Here is a 21,082-nt window from a genome sequence, read left to right as displayed (position 1 = left end):
TCTGCCACTTGCTAAAAAAGAAAAACATTATATTTTAAACACTGCTATTGCTTGGAATTTATCCAAATAGACACAAAAGATGGAAAAAATACACTAGAAAATCAAAGGCTTAGAGTTAACACCTTACTGTCAAGTCTTGTTATACGCTGCCTGGCCAAAAAAAAAGTTGCCACCAAAAAAAAAGGTCACACACTCTAATAATTCGTTGGACCGCCTTTAGCTTTGATTACGGCACGCATTCACTGTGGCATTGTTTCGATAAGCTTCTGCAATGTCACAAGATTTAGTTCCACCCAGTGTTGCATTAATTTATCACCAAGATCTTGCATTGATGATGGTAGAGTCTGACCGCTGTGCAAAGCCTTCTCCAGCACATCCCAAAGATTCTCAATGGGGTTAAGGTCTGGACTCTGTGGTGGCCAATCCATGTGTGAAAATGATGTCTCATGCTCCCTGAACCACTCTTTCACAATTTGAGCCCGATGGATCCTGGCATTGTCATCTTGGAATATGCTCATGCCATCAGGGAAGAAAAAATCCATTGATGGAATAACCTGGTCATTCAGTATATTCAGGTAGTCAGCTGACCTCATTCTTGGAGCACATACTGTTGCTGAACCTAGACCTGACCAACTGCAGCAACCCCAGATCATAGCAGTGCCCCCACAGGCTTGTACAGTAGGCACTAGGCATGATGGGTGCATCACTTCATCTGCCTCTCTTCTTACCCTGATGCGCCCATCACTCTGGAACAGGGTAAATCTGGACTCATCAGACCACATGACCTTCTTCCATTACTCCAGAGTCCAATCTTTATGCTCCCTAGCAAATTGAAGCCTTTTTTTCCAGTTTGCCTCACTGATTAGTGGTTTTCTTACAGCTACACAGTTGTTCAGTCCCAATCCCTTGAGTTCCCTTTGCATTATGTGTGTGGAAATGCTCTTACTTTCACTATTAAACATAGACCTGAGTTCTACTGTTGTTTTTCTTCGATTTGGTTTCACCAAATGTTTAAGTGATCGCCGATCACAATTATTCAGGATTTTTTTCTGGCCATATTTCATCCTCAAAGACGATGGGTCTCCACTATCCTTCCAGTTTTTAATAATGCGTTGGACAGTTCTTAACCCAATTTTAGTAGTTTCTGCAATCTCCTTACATGTTATCTCTGCTTGATGCATGCCAATGATTTGACCCTTCTCAAACAGACTAACATCTTTTCCACGACCACGAGATGTGTCTTTCGACATGGTTGTTTAAGAATTGAGAAGCAACTCATTGCACCATTTGGGGTTAAATAACGTGTTGCCAGCTGAAAGATCAGCCCCTGTGCAGTAATTATCCAATAGGAGGCTCGTACCTATTTGCTTAGTTAAATCCAGGTGGCGACCTTTTTTTTTTGGCCAGGCAGTGTGTCTGTCAGCCATACGAGTCCCCAAAGAGTGCAGAGCTCTTTTAATGTGATAAACTGTATCACCCCAACATTTAACTGTAACACAGGGCTTTGGAGAGCAGACGTCTGTCTCAGCAGCATTAGAAAAGCTCTGGACTGGATGCCAGTTTATCTCATGAGATACAACCATACTTAGCATTTTAGTTTTTTACTGTTTATTGCGTGTTATTTTTATCCAGGATTGCTAGACATACAGTAAAAATTTATATCCCTTTAAAAAGCAGCAACATTATTTTTGTTAAACAAAACTCTGCATCTTACTATTACTTAATCGGAGGAAAGGTTCTTGCAGTTAGAGAGGATTTTTGCCAGACCCACAGAACAACAACACAAAACAGAGGGGACTGGGCGGTCTAATGGTCTGGAATCCCTACAGATTTTAATTTTTTCTCCAGCCGTCTGGAGTTTTTTTTTTTTGTTTTTTCTGTCCACCCTGGCCATTGGACCTTACTCTTATTCTATGTTAATTAATGTTGACTTATTTTATTTTCTTACTGTGTCTTTTATTTTTCTATTCTTCATTATGTAAAGCACTTTGAGCTACTTTTTGTATGAAAATGTGCTATATAGATAAATGTTGTTGTTGTTGTTGCACAGAAAAAGAGAGTAAGGATCAGTAGTCCAGGCCATGGGTTTATCTGACATCATCTACCATTTGTAGACTTTGTGGATCCTGGTGAAAGGTGACAGATTACAATGTGTAGCAACAGTAGTCTCTGATGATGCTTTCCATTACCTGTTCGTAGAATCTGTTATGAGCGACGTAGTAGTTAGAATCAAAGGATTCCTCTGTCACCAGAACCTGCTGCCTTTCCCCAACCTGAAAAAAGAGACAAAATTAACAGGAAGTTAAAAAACATTTCAGGTAAATTCAATCTTTATTTCCACTGGCCTGACATTTTGAATGAGGTGACACAAATCCTCTATTTTATTTCTGAGGCAACATCCGGGCTAAACTGACCTTTACATACTTGTGCATACTACGAATGCTGTGAGGAAGTGAGATTACCCCAAAGTATTTTTTGATGGAGTAGGAGATGAAAACACAAGTGGAAATAGGCAAAATCTTAGTGTATGGATGAGCATGAAGTCAAATCATGGGAGAGAGATAAAGAAAGGCACAATCAATAAAACCCAGTACACACAACTCCAAATGTTTGTGCAATAAATTTAGAAATGTTGCACGTATTGTGTTATTTGTATAATCAGTTTTTCACAAAATGAAAATAAAGTGTTTGTGCTTAATAAATTCTCCCTGTTGACCTTATTAATTAGGTCTTTGTGCTAAAATAATGGTAATAAATTTTAGGATGTTGACACTCTGGGGCAGGAGGGGGTTGGAAGCCCCCATGGAGTTTTTTGCCTGGGGCCCCCAGAGTCAGTAGAAAGGTGGAAAGAATAGAGATGAGAGTCATTAGATGGATGTGCTGAGTGTGACAGAGTGAGAGGGTGATGAATGACGAGTTAAGTGAAAGACTAGGTATGGGGGTGATAAACAGACTAAGGTGACTAAGGTGGTTTAGACATGTGGAGTGAAAGGCAGAAGATGACTGGATGAAGAGATGAGGCCCAAAAAGGGAATCAAACAAGACATGGTTGGCGGTGAGATGAGATGAGATGAGATGTAAAGAATGGGCCCTACTCCAAAATTGTGATCAGGGCCAAGGAAAGTGATTTGGGGGCAAACAAGCTAACCTGTTAAATGATGATGACGATTTGTTTTTGGTTCACCAAAGGAAGTACAGCTTTTTATTTGTGTCTGGGATAACACATTAGCATAGTGGTCAGCACTACTGCTTCACAGATCCAGCACGCTGGGGTCCAATCCTGCTCCTGTTCATCGTTTGTATATTCTTTCCGTATCTATGAGGGGTGTCTTAGGGATATTTTGGCTCCCTTCCAGCACCCTAAACACATGGAAGTTAGACTGACTGATGACTCCAATTCAGGCCCTGTGATGGCCATGCACCTATATTGCTGGGATGGACTCCAGCTCTCCTTGACCCCGTATGTTAAAAGAATGTTTAACCATAAAAAATAAAAATAACTTCAAGCAACTTTCATGGAAAAGTGGGAAACTCACATGCTTTTTAGAAAGATTCTACACCATTTGTTTTCCTTCTGAATCCTCTTGGTAATGGTAATGAAAACACTTCATTGCAACTAAAACTTTGGAGTCATTTTTCTTGTCATTTCCACAATGTTTCTTTGTTTTTGCCCCCTTTAGAACACTGGTTTTCACAACATGCATCTTTCTTTGTGCTCCAGTCGCTATGGCAACCAAAAACACCCACTTTACCCAGATTTAACCTGAATGATTTTGAACATTTAACTGATCTACCCAAGTGGATCAATTCATATTTTACAATTTACTTAGGCTGAAAATAGCACAAGGAATGCAATAAATAAATTCTAAGGAGCCATAAAGCATTTTAATAGCAACCACCACACCATCAAAATAATGGGGCCCCCAGGACCCGTGCATGACGGGATGCTAACGGTTCAGCTGAGAGCCCCTATTTACTGGCTAAAAGCCTGGCACTTCTTTTCAACCTCCTCCCGTTTTCCATCTGGATTGCCCACCCGCCCCTTAAAAACAAAGCTATAAAAGCATCAGAAGGGTCTTCGTGCTCTTACAGTTAAATCGTCAGCTTGGGCTTAAGCACAAGTTGCTGAGGCGGGGGGCCGCCCTGAGGTGACTGAACAATGTAGCATCTCCCCTTTCTACCCGTTAGGCCTGATTGCGAAGAAGGAGGCAAGTGGGAAAGATTAGGCAGAGCATAAATACAGGCAGGCTTCTAATGGCACCTCATTAGCATAACAAAAGAGGCGACGCTTCAGTCTTTCACCACTGGGCAGCGCATCTCATTAAGGACAGCTGAATAACAATTATCACGTCCCCCCATGAATACACTTGGCACAGCTCTCTGCGGCGCTTGAGACCCTGCCAGTTTGAACACTAATGCTTCCTTGGCTTTCAGAGGCTTTGGTTCTGGGCGAAGACGCATGTACGCGGGTTATCATGCACCTGCATCTGACTGTTTAATTTTATTCCCATCTCCTGCCATCAGCTCTTAAAAAAAAAATACAACTGTTTTAATTATTTACAATTATTCATCAGCTAGTCAATGCCAGCCCCTAATAAAAGAGGTGTGGGGGGGGGCAGGATTCAAAGATGTGAGAAGAATGGAAAGCAAAATTATATTTATTGAGAATCTTAAAAAGGAAAAAAAAGGCCTTGTATCCTTTCTAATGAGATAATAAAAGACAGCTGTCTTGGTTCCACAAGAGGCGGCAGGAGTGTCTTGTTTGCTGTGCTTTATAGAGCGCTCTGCTCCATAGTAAGAAAGATCCTAATCTGCAAGTAAATATATGGAGGGAAAAGAAAAAAAAATCATCAGACTTTACACACAATGCCAGCAGATGAGCTGCCCTACTGAACCAGTTTCAATATATAAAAAAAAAACACCTAATTATAAATTACACTTGCTCTGTCAATCTTTTTCCCCTTTATTTGCAACAATGGCAACTCTAATCTTAAAAGAAAAGGCCTGGCTGTTCTCCGGCAAGGCTCAGGGCGCTGGGTCAGACTGCACAGAAGGGAGCAACAGAGGTATAAAGATGCCACCTTGTCCCATGTTGAACTCGCTTCACTGTATATAGCATCTTTCAAAGCCACCGAGCACTTCAAGGGTATAAGCAGAAAAAGTGCTTACCAATGTGGTGGACAGTCAGCTGATTTCAAATGATAAAATCGCCAGCTCTGATCACTCAGCTACCACTTTGCATTTACCTGAACAAAGTCTGTGGGGCATCAGAGTAGTCATGTCAGTAGCACGATGAGCACAGGCAGCAGACAAGCACATGATCATCCTACACCATGTCCTCCTTGAATCAATGGAAATCCACAGTACTGAGTCCTTGGCTTCACCAGCAGCAGCTGTGCATTGTTGTGTGGATCACATTTCAGGCACTGAACTGAGTGTAGCCATTCCTCAGAAATCAATACTTATATATCGCTGACTGCTTACTTTCATCTATGCAGTAGCATAGGCAAAAACTGTGGCGTGGTGACACTGGGCATACTAGTTTAATTCCCATCTCCCGCTTACTATCTTTAAACCACTTGACAACGGGACATCCTGAAGGATGACAATACACATCGACTCCATACATAGCATATTATGGACACTTGAAAATTTGATAATGAAAACAGTGTTCTCCATATGCCGCTTCTTTCTCAATTAGCAGTTGTAAATAAAAATGATCATTTATGTGAGGGAAAAAAAAAAGAGGCATGTGGAAAGCTAGAGATGAACAACATGCGGAAAGTGTGGCTGGAGACAGCTAGCATGTAGTAGGGGTGGCCAGAGGCAGCAGGACATAGGAGGCAGTGGCAGAAACAGAAACATGTGGAAGGTGTGGCCATAGACTGAAGCATGTGGGGGGTGTGGCCAGAGACATAGCATGTGGGAGACGTGACCAGAGACAGTGGGAGGTGTGGTCAGAGACAGACAGTATGTAGGAGGCAGTGGCAGAAACAGAAGAATGTGGGAGGTGTGGCCATAGACCACAGCATGTAGGAGGCTTGGCTCGAGACAGATAGCATGTGGGAGGCGTGGCCACAGACAGCAGCAGATGGAATGGGCAGTCAAAAACAGTCATGATGTAGAAGGTGTGGCCAGAGGCAACAGCATATCGGAGGAGTGGCCAGAGATAAATACGGCTATTTCTCATTTTTCAAAGAAATCTGATTCTCCCAGTGGGAAACTGCATGTGAACAACCTTCCAAAAGGTAACTCACTAATGGAGAAATCTGCCTCACAGTAACCCCAACCAGAAATGCATGTAAAAAGAATGAAGGTATGATATTTTTGCATGCGAGTGGCATGGCCACAGACAAAAACCATAGAGATAGCATCTCAAGAAGTGTGGCTCATTCTACATGACTGTGTGCTTTTTCATCTTTTTTTTTTTAGTGCATTTCTACAGGTTTTATTCCTTATTTTTCTAATGGGGTTTGGAATGGTGGGGAATCTGAGTCTGTGATTAATTCAGTGATTTTTAAACATTCTGAAGGTGTTATTAGTTATTTACGCCTTGACACACAAACATTGTAATTTTGTTGCTAGCCATGGGCCAGAAGTCCTCACACATGATGTCACATGTGACAACCTGGTTTATTTTTTAATATATTTCTGACTATTTTTGTATCTTCTAAGGGGATTTAATACTGCAGATCCCAAATCCAAAGTTTATTTTCACCACAGCACCATGGTTGTTTGTTATGGGTGCCTCCACTTTGTGGGATCTTCATGCACAACTGGTAAGCTAGTGCTTCCTCAGATGCCAGGAGTACAGAGCACGTGATGTCATCTTTGCGCCTACATAAAGGTCTGTGCTGCGCATGTGCTGGTTATCTAAGATGGGGAACAGAATCTCCAGACCTTAGCAAGTATTATTTCATTGAGTGTGATTGCTTCGACATTTCTCCTTCATTTTTTGACTCTGGTATTAACCCCTGCTGGTAGTTTGATGTCTATCTCCTAGTCATCATTAAAATCTCATTTCTGTTTTTTCTGTTCCATGCAGAACACTGCCATTTTATTTTAGACAGCCAGGTTGTTGCTGATGCAGACTGAGAGAAGACACTATATGAGTGTGACAGGCAGTTGATAGATCGATTGAAAAAATGGCAGACAGAACATGTGAAAAGCAATATATTAAAAGTTCAGGCAGATGGTAGGGTGGAAAGACAGTTTTGAAATGAGATCAGCTCTCAGTCAGGCCGCAGCCTTCGGCGATTACAAATTGATAAAATGCTTGCGGCTCATTGGCATGGTAAGCTTGTTATGATTTTTAAGTAATACAGACATGCAAATGTTTTCCTAAATGGGTTTACATCAATTGAATATTCATCTGCCTTCCTTCTTTTTTTTTTTTTGTCAGGATTTGTAAAACTGACTTTACATAAATTAAGTAGGTATTTCTTGTTCAAACACAGAGTGAGTGTTGCCAGGCGGCAATGGTAATGAGGACGTTTTCAGATATAAGATCACATGTAGGAGTTGGGATCTTTTTTTTTTCAGGGGGTGGTTGTGTGGAAAGGGGCCACCAAGCAGATGATGCCTTACAGTGGCATATGGCTGAATGACAGAAACATCATCAAGGGCCCGCACTGGGACAAAAGCGCCCGCTTCATTAAAAGTGATAAATGCACCAGGACTTCCTAACGTCATTTTGGAAATGCATATTCAAGCAGGGAGGCTTTATTATCTCTCTTTGTTTTTTCATTGGCCAGGTGTCCTGAATCACACGCCAGCTACTATCTGCAAAAAGGCTGTGCGCTTACTGCATACATGCAGAGCCTGAACTTCCAAAAGTGTCTATGAAAACTAACAAAGCGCCATATCTGCAAAGTGTACAAAGTTAGCAAATTAGATTTCATGGGTAGGATAAAGAAAACACCACCAAGTGCTTTATGGACTGAGTGTGTGTGTGTGTGTGTGTGTGTCTGTGTGTGGCCATCTCACTTGTAGCTTTTTTCTTTTCCCATCTACAACAAATACAGATGGTTCCACATCCACTATGCCAGACTACCTTAAATCAATGCACAGAATCGGAGAGGTGCTGGTACCAACACTGGTGACTACACCATGCAATTAACCAACAATATATAAAACACCTTAAAATAAAGTGGAATTTCAACGTTTGCCTTGTGTCCGCGTAGGGCTTTCCCCCTACTGTACATCCTAGCTATCTGCGGATTTATCTACTTTCATAAAAGTGTAACCAATTTTGAGACACCCATAGTCTACTCATATTAGCAGTATGGAAATCTCAGCAAGCAATGCTGACACAATTCTTCGGTCCAGTTAAAAGAAAGAGATTACCATCAGTATAACATTCACTGAGTTGAGGGCAGAGAAGAGGAAGCAGTTGATGTTGGTGATGTTGAGCTGCCCTTGCTATCTCCAGCACCCACCCTATATTTACCTTCATTCTTTTGGAGGAAGCCGACGTTGAGAGGTTCAAAATATTACAAAGCTCCCTTAGCACCATCACTCACTTTTCAAGGTAAGATTCAAGTTCATAAAATTAATTTTTTTTTATTACAGCTTGGTGTTAAAGTGTATATTTACATGTTTTTGGTTAGACTTCTTTCATGCATGAGTTTCTGTTAAACACAAGCTAAAAATACATACTGTATTAGGGGAAGTGCTGTTAAAGGAAAGGTACAAGAAATGATGTGTTTTATAGTAACGAGTAGCAAAAGTGTACAGTGAATGGCATTCGCCAGAAGCTGAACCCATGTTTCCTATAGGATCAATGCTTCAATATCTGTAGGGTTTGTCAGGAACACAAGTAATTCATGACTAGATCTGCCCACAAGTGAGTGTGGCTGAGTGCCCTACAGAGGTTTGGTCTTGAATTTCACTCAGTGCTGCCGGAATAGCCTTGAGCTTTCCATCACCCAGAAATGAAGAACCAGGTTAGAATATTAACAAGCCAGTTACTTCAAGCTAAATTATGAAATATGTAAAAAGAAAACAGCATACCATTCCTCTGACGTATCTGTGCCTGTGATATAGCGGGTCCATGGCTCATAAATAAAAGCCCAGTTTTAATAAATAATCGCCGCACTCGCAGCTTAAAGAGGGGGCGTGGTAGTGTGACCACAGCGGTTCCTGGTTCCTGCGTGAGGTGGGCGTTTATGCTTATGTGCACAGGTGAGGAGTCGTCCGCATCCGTAACTGAAGCCAAGAGCTGCTAATCACCACGCCTGAGCCACATACCCTTAAAAAGATGAAGAAAAAAGAACGCTAAAAGAAAGGAAGAGGCAGAGAGCGAGACAGCAGCATTGGGGAAAGAGAGTGGACGAGCCAGCCCGCTGTGAAAGAGAAAGGTCAGCGCGGTCAGGGGTCCCAGATGGAGCGAGTGATCGACGCTCATGGGACAGGATCGCTCCCACTGAGTCTTTTAATAAAGTGGGTAAGATTGGGGAAAATTCTGCCCTAGGGTGCCGAGGGAAGACTTAGAGTGCGAGAAGGAAGCTGGGAGGACAACTGACCCCGACCGGTCAGGCACACAACTGGAAAGGTTTCATAAGAAGGATGTTGAATCCATGTTAGATGTTTGCACAAATGATAAATTTTAAATTAAAAGTAGTCTGGGACAGGTTACACAATCTAAAGGCTGTGGGCACCAATCCTATGACAATCGGCACAAAAGGGCATCCATCAGCTTTGGTATAATGTGACGGAGAGTCTGATATAATCAGGTTTCTGTTCTTCCTGGGACAACAGCTCTGTTTTACCATCAACTAACTAGCGTTAGTCAAGTCAGAAAGTGCACAAAAACGTTGTCAAAATCCTACATTTGTATATAAAAAAAACATTTCCTTTCTCATTCAGAAAAAAGTGAGCAAAAATTCTCTGAAATTAGATGTAGTGAAAAGTCAAGCAAAATGACACCTTTTATTGGCAAACTAAAAAGATTACAATATGCAAGCTTTCGAGGCAACTCAGGCCCTTCTTCAGGCATGATGTAAAAGATCTCTCTTAACCCATTTTTTTAAATTCATTACTAAAAAATGAGAAATTGTGCACCTCTAAATCCCTGCTTTAGGACACCAGAAGGTAAATTTATAGCTGATCAGTTATTGGTGAGTGACAGTCCTGGAACACCACCTGAAATGTTGTTCTAGGTGCAACATAAACCCTACAATATCAGATATGACTTGAACACAGTGACTCACCTACCTGGGCTTCAAAGCAAATACTTGAATTTCTGAATGGCTTCCTTTATTGGAGTGATGCACTGTATAAAATGTATTGTTTCCCAGTGGATATCCTGATTGGTTGTTATGTAGACAGACTTTACCTTAATGCTCCAGGGAGTGCTAATAGGGTTCATTATGAAACTTGATTGACTCAATTCAGGCTCACATGGAGCAAGAGAGTTTTCTGACAGCACTGAGAGCGAGGTACAAACCAGCCATAGATGGGGAACTCACACTAACACCCACACTCACAACTAAACAGTCACTTCAGAACTGGCAAAGGGCGATTATGGAAATAACATGGCACTCTCAAACCTCCTCATGATGATTCAGGGTTAGTGAAGGGACATTCTGGTAGCACCAGACAAACCACAGGAACCAGAACAGGATGAACCAGGCATTAGATTTAAACCTGAAACACTTAATCTGTGAGACGGCAGCATCAAATACAGCACCACCATGACACTGTAATACCGTATGTCAATTTGACTTATTATATTGACACATATATCATATGGATTGACAGTACGCAGTCATAGTATTTATTTTTCTGTTTTGACAAATGTATTCTTTACTGTTTGTCTGTTGCCTATTGTAAAACTGCAGTCTCCCACAGGGATCAATAAAGTTTGTATGTATGTTTCTCTACCTATCATAATAATAATAATAACAATAATGATAATGTATTGTATTTATATAGCATATGGTGCCTTTAATCTCTTTCTCCTTTTTATAAAGCCTATTTCGTTATCTGTCTATCTAGACTTGTTAAAGACAACAACAGGATCATCACCTATCAGGACTTAACTAAGCTGAAGTTTATTTTTCAGATATTTCTACTTGCACATCTGGCCAACTTGCAACACATCAGCACTTTGTGGAAGGAGCCATGACCAGCACATATTGGGAGTCACTCTATAACAGAAACTACTACAGCTACAAGTTTGATCTCTGGTTTATTTTAATTTCATTTTTATTATTATTTTTGTTGTGTTTTGAATTATTTTTCATGTGTTTTTTGTTATTATGTATTTTCTGTTATTACTGCTATGTCTATTTATTTAATATTGTATAATGTAGTGTGCATTTGTATTTGCCTATTTTCCTTGTTTTCTGTGGGTGGAACCTGAGGAGATGGGACCCCCTTTATATTTCTGGCTGGGGGAGCTGGTCTCTCAGAGGTTTGCTGATTATGGTGGAGTGTATTTCCTGGTGAGTATTATTTCAAATTGTTTGTTAGATTTTTGCTGCTCGTTTTAGGTTACTGTTTACTGGATTTAGAACAATCTGCCTTGGACTGCCTTTTAAGACAAATCACTTTACCCTTTTCCATTTTTATTTTCTTTTTGTTTGTTTAAATGAATTCATACTTTATAAAGATTCATCACTTGCCATGTCTTTTCAAGCCAGAGGTTATACGGTTTACTCTCTTGCTTGAGTATTTGGGACATTTCAAACTATTTTTGAACTTTCAAAGCCAGTGCCATATTTTAGGTCTGTGATGACCCATGAAGCCTGCCTTTTGAGTTTGGGCTTATGCTGCTTGGGGTGAGGCCTATTTTAGGGTCAGACTCAGTAAGGTCCCGATCTGGATGGTGGTATTTAGAGGCCTGCTCACCCTTTTTTCCCAGGTTTACGTCGCTGATTTGCAACAATTCAATCTCTGCATGTCAACTTTCATATCTGTCTATCTATATAATCTCTCAGCTGTATATAGCCCACTTAATTATCTACCATATTGGGTCTTCGACTTCTAATAATGTTCCTTTTCTAGGGAAAAAAAATAAACACTGAGTAACTGAATGTTTTGTAACAAGTCTGAAGGTAATACAAAACTTGGGGATAATGCAGAACCAGCTAAACCATTACAGATGAGTTGGACAGATTTGTGGCAAATTAGTTTTAAAGTTAGTAAATTTAATGTATGATTATGTACATGAAGGAAGAAGAAATGTTATATTTAAATACACAATAGGAAGTCTGAAACTTGAAAGTACCACTTACGAGAAAGATCTAGGGGTCATGGTAGATTTGTCACTATTTACATCCGGACAGTAGACAAGCCATTAAGAAGACTAACAGAATGTTAAGTTATATACCAAGCAAGATGTGAGGAGTACAAGTCAAAGGAGGTGATGCTTAAGTTATATAACACATCAGTTAGGCCCTACCAGGAGTACTGTGTCCAGTTTTGGTCGCTGGCCCACAAAAAAGACGAAGCAGCACTACAAAAAGACCGGAGGAGAGCATCTAGGCCAGGGGTGCCCAATACGTCGATTGCGATCGACCGGTAGACCGGAAAGGTAGTGCAGGTAGATCGTGTTGCTTTCAAAAAATGTTTTTTTAAATGCTAGTCTATCATATATCCTCCCTATGGCATTTGCCACTTGATTGACATACAGGGAGGCGTCTGAGATCTCTGTTCTTCTAACACACTGGTCATCCTGCACGCACGATCAAACACGCATGCTACTGCAAAACTCCGGCTGTGATCCAGTTAGCCTTCCAATTTATATCGACTAAAGAAGGGATTTAAAAAAAATTTTTGGTTATGGGCTGGATGTTGAATTGGAAGAGGATTTTTTTTTTTCTTACAATGTCACAATCGAAATGTGTTTGTCTGATCTGTTAATCTATCATTGCTATTCCAAAGAAGGAAAATGTGGAAAGGCACTTTTGAACTATTCATAAAAACACGAAATTGACTTCCTTCCGAAAAGCGATCTGAGAAAGAGAAAGGAGAGGAAACTAAAATTGCAGTTAATCGGACAGCCGTCATTTTTCACTCGGCTGAATTCAAAAGCAAAGGCAGACACACCGAAGCATCGTTCTGGGTGAATCACTCGATCATTAAGCATAAAAAGTCCTTCATCTTGGAGAGATGATAAAAGAGGCCTTCGTTGAGACAAATGGCTAGGGAGAAATTCCTGCTGAGATTTCAAGACTACTGGCCGGAGAAAAAGGAGTTTCTCCTTGTCATTAAACATTCAGAATACAATCAACTTAATAATGATCAACGGCTGCTAGACTTGGCATTTTTTTTCCCGATCTGACCAACATGTTGAATGAGCTTAATTTACAGCCGCAAGTAAAAGAGAAAACCACGATCAATGTGATTAGCTCAGTTAATGCCTTCAAATGAAAAATACAACATCTGTCCTCAAAGTTGCAGCGCCTTCATTTGGGGATCATCCAAAACCTCGCGTCAGAGCTGGAGACGCAATGGAAGGCGTGTGCGCAACTTGACAGCATCCGCTACACAGAGCAGATTGAAAATTGTCTGTCAGACTTTATCTAATGGAAAAAAAGTAACGATTTGAGTGTTGCCCAATGTAGCGGAGTAAGAGTAGCGTTTCTTTTTCTCAAATGTACTCAAGTAAAAGTAAAAAGTATGGTGCAGTAAAACTACTCTTAGAAGTACAATTTTTTTTTAAAAAGTTACTCAAGTAAATGTAACGGAGTAAATGTAACTCGTTACTACCCACCTCTGATACTCAGTGTATATATCATTTTTAATGTAGGCAGATCATTTTGACCTGGTCATTTTAAAAGTAGCATGCAAGCCGAAAAAGTGTGGGCACCCCTGATCTACTGTAGGCTAATTTCAGGACTGGGAGGTATGAGTTGTGAGGAGTGATTGAAGGAGTTGAAACTTTTCTGTTTAAAGCAAACAAAGGTTAAGAGGGAACATGATTGAAGTGTTTAAAATCATGAAAGGAATTAGTACAGTGGATTTCACTATGACATTACTTAATAAATTATTTATTACCAGAACGAGTCCTAACACCTGACCTTTAACTTTGTCTTCTATTTTGTTTTCAATCCTTCAAGATTGTTGACAGCATTGAAGGCACAATTTTGAATGCTATTGCCACATCATTTTTTTTTCCACTCCAGAATCAGCTTTTTCCAGGATTGTTCATTTTTCTTTTAGTGTAAACTGGTGCTGTTTCTCACATTTTTTTCGTTCATGAATCTTGAACAGTAAAGTATCCGCATAAGACAAAACTACCCACACAAATGCTTGGTGGAGCACTGACTGAGAATTTGGCAAAGTGCAAGATGTTTTCCTACATTGACACGAGACTGCCCTAAAGAGGACATTTTGCAACAGATTGTCACTTTCGTTTGGTCTGACAAGAAAGAGACACAGCCTGTTGCAGGTTTTCCTGAGACTCGGCAATAAGTATTTTTCGCATTGCATTATTATCTTCAGTGGCTATTTCTGGTCAAAAAACATTCTTTACACTGAAATTTGCATTTCACTAAAACAAAATCTGTTTAACATGATATTGTATGAATGTTTGTCTGGGCCAACAAAAAGTGCTCATTATTCTGAAAAAGTCATTACTTTGGTATTCGTTACAGTGGGATGCAAAAGTTTGGGCAACCTTGTTAATAGTCATTATTTTCCTGTATAAATCGTTGGTTTTTACGATAAAAAATGTCAGTTAAATATATCATATAGGAGACACACACAGTGATATTTGAGAAGTGAAATGAAGTTTATTGGATTTACAGAAAGTGTGCAATAATTGTTCAAACAAAATCAGGCAGGTGCATAAATTTGGGCACCGTTGTCATTTTATTGATTCCAAAACTTTTAGAACTAATTATTGGAACTCCAATTGGCTTGGTAAGCTCAGTGACCCCTGACCTACATACACAGGTGAATCCTATAATGAGAAAGAGTATTTAAAGGGGTCAATTGTAAGTTTCCCTCCTCCTTTAATGTTCTCTGAAGAGTAGCAACATGGGGGTCACAAAACAACTCTCAAATGACCTGAAGACAAAGATTGTTCACCATCATGGTTTAGGGGAAGGATACAGAAAGCTGTCCCAGAGATTTAAGCTGTCTGTTTCCACAGTTAGGAACATATTGAGGAAATGGAAGACCACAGGCTCAGTTCAAGTTAAGGCTCGAAGTGGCAGACCAAGAAAGATTTCGGATAGACAGAAACGATGAATGGTGAGAACAGTCAGAGTCAACCCACAGACCAGCACCAAAGACCTACAACATCATCTTGCAGCAGATGGAGTCACTGTGCATCGTTCAACCATTCGGCACATTTTACACAAGGAGATGCTGTATGCGAGTGATGCAGAGGAAGCCTTTTCTCCGCCCACAGCACAAACAGAGCCGCTTGAGGTCTGCTCAAGCACATTTGGACAAGCCAGCTTCATTTTGGAATAAGGTGCTGTGGACTGATGAAACTAAAATTGAGTTATTTGGGCATAACAAGGGGCGTTATGCATGGAGGAAAAAGAACACAGCATTCCAAGAAAAACACCTGCTACCTACAGTAAAATATGGTGGTGGTTCCATCATGCTGTGGGGCTGTGTGGCCAGTGCAGGGACTGGGAATCTTGTCAAAGTTGAGGGACGCATGGATTCCACTCAGTATCAGCAGATTCTGGAGACCAATGTCCAGGAATCAGTGACAAAGCTGAAGCTGCGCCGGGGCTGGATCTTTCAACAAGACAACGACCCGAAACACTGCTCAAAATCCACTAAGGCATTCATGCAGAGGAACAAGTACAACGTTCTGGAATGGCCATCTCAGTCCCCAGACCTGAATATAATTGAAAATCTGTGGTGTGAGTTAAAGAGAGCTGTCCATGCTCGGAAGCCATCAAACCTGAATGAACTAGAGATGTTTTGTAAAGAGGAATGGTCCAAAATACCTTCAACCACAATCCAGACTCTCATTGGAGCCGTTTAGAGGCTGTAATTTCTGCAAAAGGCGGATCTACTAAATATTGATTTCATTTCTTTTTTGTGGTGCCCAAATTTATGCACCGGCCTGATTTTGTTTGAACAATTATTGCACACTTTCTGTAAATCCAATAAACTTCATTTCACTTCTCAAATATCACTGTGTGTGTCTCCTATATGATATATTTAACTGACATTTTCTATTGTAACAACCAACGATTTATGCAGGAAAATAATGACTATTAACAAGGTTTTGCATCCCACTGTATAACGGGATTGCACCTGAATGTTGCATGGTGCCTTTCCATAGAGGACGTCATGTCAAGATGCTTCACAGGTAATATAGTGAAAATATTCTTCCATGTCTTTGCAGTGTGGCTACTGACAAATGAAGCAGCTTTCTTATGGTTTCTAGGTAAGTTAAGAAGGCGAGGACTGAAAGAGCAATTGAACCACTAAAGCTACCCACAGGTGCTTAGGGAATGGCCAGACTGGATAGCACTCTGTCCTAGATATGAGCTGAATAAAATCTCTTGAAATCAATGGCAAAGTCCAATGATAAACAGATTTAATGCTTCATGGCCTTTAGTAAAAACTTACAATTATGTGCCATCTCCCTCTTCACATTACCTTGGGATTTTTGGACAAGGCCCCCAACACATCAGTTCATACACTGATACTACGCATGAGCCCAACACCCTCAAGCCTTCCCAACCCAAAATAGGTGAGAATCAGATGGTGCCATTCTTAATGTTGAATAATCTTTTTTTTAGTCTCTTTTCTTTGCTTTTAATGCCCAAGTCAGCTGCAGTCATTGAAGTAAGAAGATTACAGTGGCAACAGCAAGACAGGCGTCTAAACTCGTTAATTTAATCCCGTAATCCTCCAATAATTGGCGACTCTGAAACTGACATTTTGCTGCCCGCTGCACATTCTCTATTAAAAAGACTGCGGGGCCCAAATAAGTCGGTTAAAACAGCTCAAGTCTTATCGGCTCTCTGGAGAGCCCGTCCTGCTGCTACGCGGGTAGCATGTTTAACAGGCTCAAGTGGGCAGCGACCTGCAGTATCGCTCGCCATGCTGGCTTCATACAAATCCTCCTAATCTACAGAGTGCAGGAGAAGTTGGAAGAACTTTTCACGCCTGTAAGGCACATGCTGTCTGGAGACTCTGGGAGGCCCTTGGAGATGTTTTTCACCAACACAGCAGTGGTCTCCTCCTGAACCCAGCCCCAAAACATGCTGCAGAAGCAACAGACTAAGGGGCTAAGTCCCTCTCTCAGCCAGTAAAATGTCAATCTTTTATTAATACAAACCCTTGATGAGTTCCAAACAGAGCAGGCTTTTAAAGATTACTTTCTGCCACAGGCTGGCCCTCTAACTCCCAGCCAGCTCTACACCTGAAGCTACCAGGATAGGCACCAGTTCCTGAGAGCCACTGGATTGTGCGACTTTGACATTGGATAAGTGGATGGACGTTCAGCCACAAATTATTTTTCTTTACTTATTTTTGTGGGGTATGGTGGCCCTGGGCTGTGTACTATTGGCTCACAGCTCCAGCAACCCAAATTTAAATTCCAGACACTGCCAGTATTGAGTATGCATGTTTCTCCCTGTGGCCTGGTGTTCATGAGCTAGCTGTGTGAAAGACTGGCACTCCCATTCATTGGAAGTCAGTACCTGGTCTGTGCTTCTGCCATCTTGTCTTTTAAACATATGGATCTGACATGTAACTTAACATCCTAAAACTCACTCAATTCAAATCAGGGTTGTGGGAAGCTGGCAGCCTGGGAGCAAAGCAGGAGATATTCCTAGACGGGATACCAGTTCTGAGTCAGCCACTAACAAGTATGTCTTTAGGAGGTGGGTGAAACGTGATAACCCTGAGGAAACCCCAAAAAGACATGAGAAGAACGTGCAATCTCCACAGGGTCAACTGGATATGGGATCTGAACCTAGGACTCTGCCACCTATCGCTGAGGCACCATGCTGTTCAGCTTGGATAAAGAACGAATGCATTTCCTCATTCATGAACAGAGCATGGTATTGGCACATTTGCCACTTATTTATTGTATCGCCCAATTTCACACTTTATTCAAACACCCAATGCATTTATCCAATCATCCTAGCATTTTGTAGCCCATTCATTTATTTCAGGGTTATAGGGAGTACATTCTGGAGACAACCTGGACAGACACTAGTCCATGTCAGGCCCACCTCACACCAGGTCATTTTAAAGTCACCAATCAAACTAACACACACATCACTGGAATCTGAAACGAAAACTAGATTACCCAGAGGACTTTGAGAGACCATGCAAACTCCACAGATGGTAAGTAGTGCCCTGGCCACTGGTTTGATTGTTAATCTGACTTCGCCACTGGCACTAGTACACTACTGTTAGGTTACAGCTGGGGTTTGCTTCCTGGTCTCATGTATGTCTCTTTTTATGGCTAGTTTTAAATTATTTTTCATATTTTTATGTACGTTTTGCTAATATCATGCTTATTCAGTATTTGTGGTTTATGCATTATGTAATTATTGTGTTCTTTTATTATTTAGTATGTATGCAATTTCTTAGATTCCTTGTGTTTTGTGTGTGGTACCCTAAGAGGCCATCTAGATGGTCCTCTGCTTTTATATGCAGGTGGCCGCAGCAGAGGTTCACTGAATTTAAGAGAGTGTGGCTCTTTCTTGTCAGCAGTACTGGGGAACATTGCTTTTAAAACTAATTAAGTTACATTACTTAAAATAAAAGTAACTAAATATGTTGTTACTTATTATAAAAAGAAATGCATTACAAACAGTGTGTTACTTCTTCTTTTGTACGAAAAATTGAACATCTCCCAGCATTTGTTATCAAATCCAAAGCCCATAAATGAACATTCAAAAAACTCACCAGAAATATAACCAAATTTGATCATCTTCTTATGTTTTAGAAATATGTTTAGTACTTCATGTGCCGTGAAGTAATTAACACTCGTCCCCTTTTTCATCCCCAATGCAAGCCTGCCAGATATTCTCGGTATGAGCACTAGCCGCTGTACCACCAGATCACACTGTTTCAACATATCAAGAGCAATGAGAAGTGAAGCAAAATGACACATTTAATGGGCTAACTTAACAGATAACAAAATACAAGCTTCTGAGGCAGCTCAGGCCCCTTCTTCTGGCAGCATGCATACTGCAATCTGTTCAGTTAGCCACTAAAATGTGTCATTTTGCTTCACTTCTCAATACATCCATAATAGCTAACATGGTGCATCACCCTACTCCAGCACACCTGGAACAAAGAGCTGGATGAGCACTAAACTGACAGCTTATTTCTAGGCTTCTCTTCAACAACTCTAGACAGCACACTCTTTTGTGACTGACTGTACAACGGAGCCCTGCAATGGACCGACATACCATCCACCATGTTTGCTTCTTGTCTTACACCAAATGCTCCCTGTGACCCTAAACTGGGCCATTTAAACTTAGCTCTCAGCAGACACAGGATTAAACGTATTTGAATATAATATTTTTGCAGTTGTTGTTACTTCGTTACATGCTATGTTCATGATTAACCTCTTCCTCACCAGATGCCTGGTATAAATCTTTACAATGTTACCGACCCCAGCAGGCAACGTCTTTGCAATAAAGTGTAAAACTCTGTGAATTAACACAGTAATAAAAAAAAAATATATAAATATAAATATACATACTAGGGGGCTTTGCCCCCTACTCGCTTCACTCACCCACCCCCCCAATCACATCTCGACACAAAATTTTTTTATATAATAGGTATATTTTTTTGAAGTGTTAAAATAAGACTTGGTAGTAACACAAATCTGTTTTTTTGGTTTGTTTTATAAGTAATGCAGATTTTTTTACTTCAATAAAAATAAGTATTGCTTAATGTTATTGATTACTTTAAACAGTAATCTGACTACATAACTCATTACTTTTAACATCTTAAAACACACTGCTTGTGAGTAGTAATTTTGCTTCAGTTTTTGTGGATACTGATAATGAGGTCGTGATTTGGATGCCCTTTAAGCCCTTTTGCCTTATTTTTGCCATTTTTCCTCTATGCGACATTTTTTGAGCTCTGTTTACTTTTTCAATGAAATTCCTCACTTATAAAGATTCTGCGTTGCCTTAGTGCTTCCAAAGTTTGAGGTTTCAAGACTTTGTCTCCCTTAAAGTGGGCATTTTTCTGTTTCTAGGATATTTAAATGTTTTGTTGAACTTTAAAAGCCAAGGGAGGCCTAGAAGCCTGTCTGTTGAGTTTGGGGCCTGGCTGCCTGGAGTTTTTGAGGCTGACCAGTGAATGCCATGGTTAGGCTTTTCACGTATTTTGAGGTCTGTTCACCCCTTTATGCCATTTTGTGTCAAGTAAATCACAATAATGACAATGCCTCTAAAACATCCTGGGATAGTATTCAAGCCTGGAAAGCCTTTGTATAAAGTCAGACTTCCAATAAGCCCGGTGTGTAGATTGGGGCATACAGTGCTGGACTCAAAGCCCACCTCTACTTCACTGGCTAACTCCGAGTTAAAGGAATGCTTCATCCAAAACAATATATATATATATATATATATATATATATATATATATATATATATATATATATATAAATTTTATATGGTACAGTACTTAGTCAACATAGTTTAAAGAAAAAAATCTTTAGTCATGTTTTCATGCAGAACAGAGAAAAAAAAAGTTTATGACAGAACACAATAGAGGCCAGTGTTGTACAATTACTGTTAATTTTACAATAATCCAAGGTGAGCATAAACAGAAAGATAAAGCCTCATAGAAGTTACCTTGTGAAATGGCGACAGGGCTCTTGACCACCAAATGAGGGGGAGAGGCAGATCGTTAATAAACTCAAACTCCATTCTAAATGAAAACATGACATTAAACATTTTTCTTGGCCACCACTACAAAGTACTGTATATGGGGTAAATAACATACGAAAAATGCCAATTTTGAATGGAGTATTCCTTAAAGTCTTTAACTTCATAAAAAAAGGAAAGCAATTCAATTTAAAATTCAATCTCAGAACAGGTTACCCACCTGAAGCTAAGCATGACCAGGCCTGGCCTGTATTTGGATGGGAGACCAACTAGGACAAGCTTGGGTTGCT

The 21,082-nt window shown here is 40.4% G+C and overlaps 1 protein-coding gene across 1 annotated transcript in view; it reads right to left on the bottom strand.

Moving 5' to 3' along the window:
• Nucleotides 1-21,082, bottom strand: part of cdkal1 (CDK5 regulatory subunit associated protein 1-like 1) — an 821,501-nt gene that overhangs the window by 59,393 nt on the left and 741,026 nt on the right. The window contains exon 13 of the mRNA XM_039736195.1: nucleotides 2,190-2,273. Coding sequence (XP_039592129.1) covers nucleotides 2,190-2,273 — 84 coding nt within the window. The remainder of the gene's footprint in view (nucleotides 1-2,189; nucleotides 2,274-21,082) is intronic.

This window comes from Polypterus senegalus, chromosome 15 (assembly GCF_016835505.1).
Source record: "Polypterus senegalus isolate Bchr_013 chromosome 15, ASM1683550v1, whole genome shotgun sequence".
NCBI lineage: Eukaryota > Metazoa > Chordata > Cladistia > Polypteriformes > Polypteridae > Polypterus > Polypterus senegalus.
Note: the sequence above shows the minus strand (reverse complement) of the source record. Positions and strands in the feature narration are given on the sequence as shown.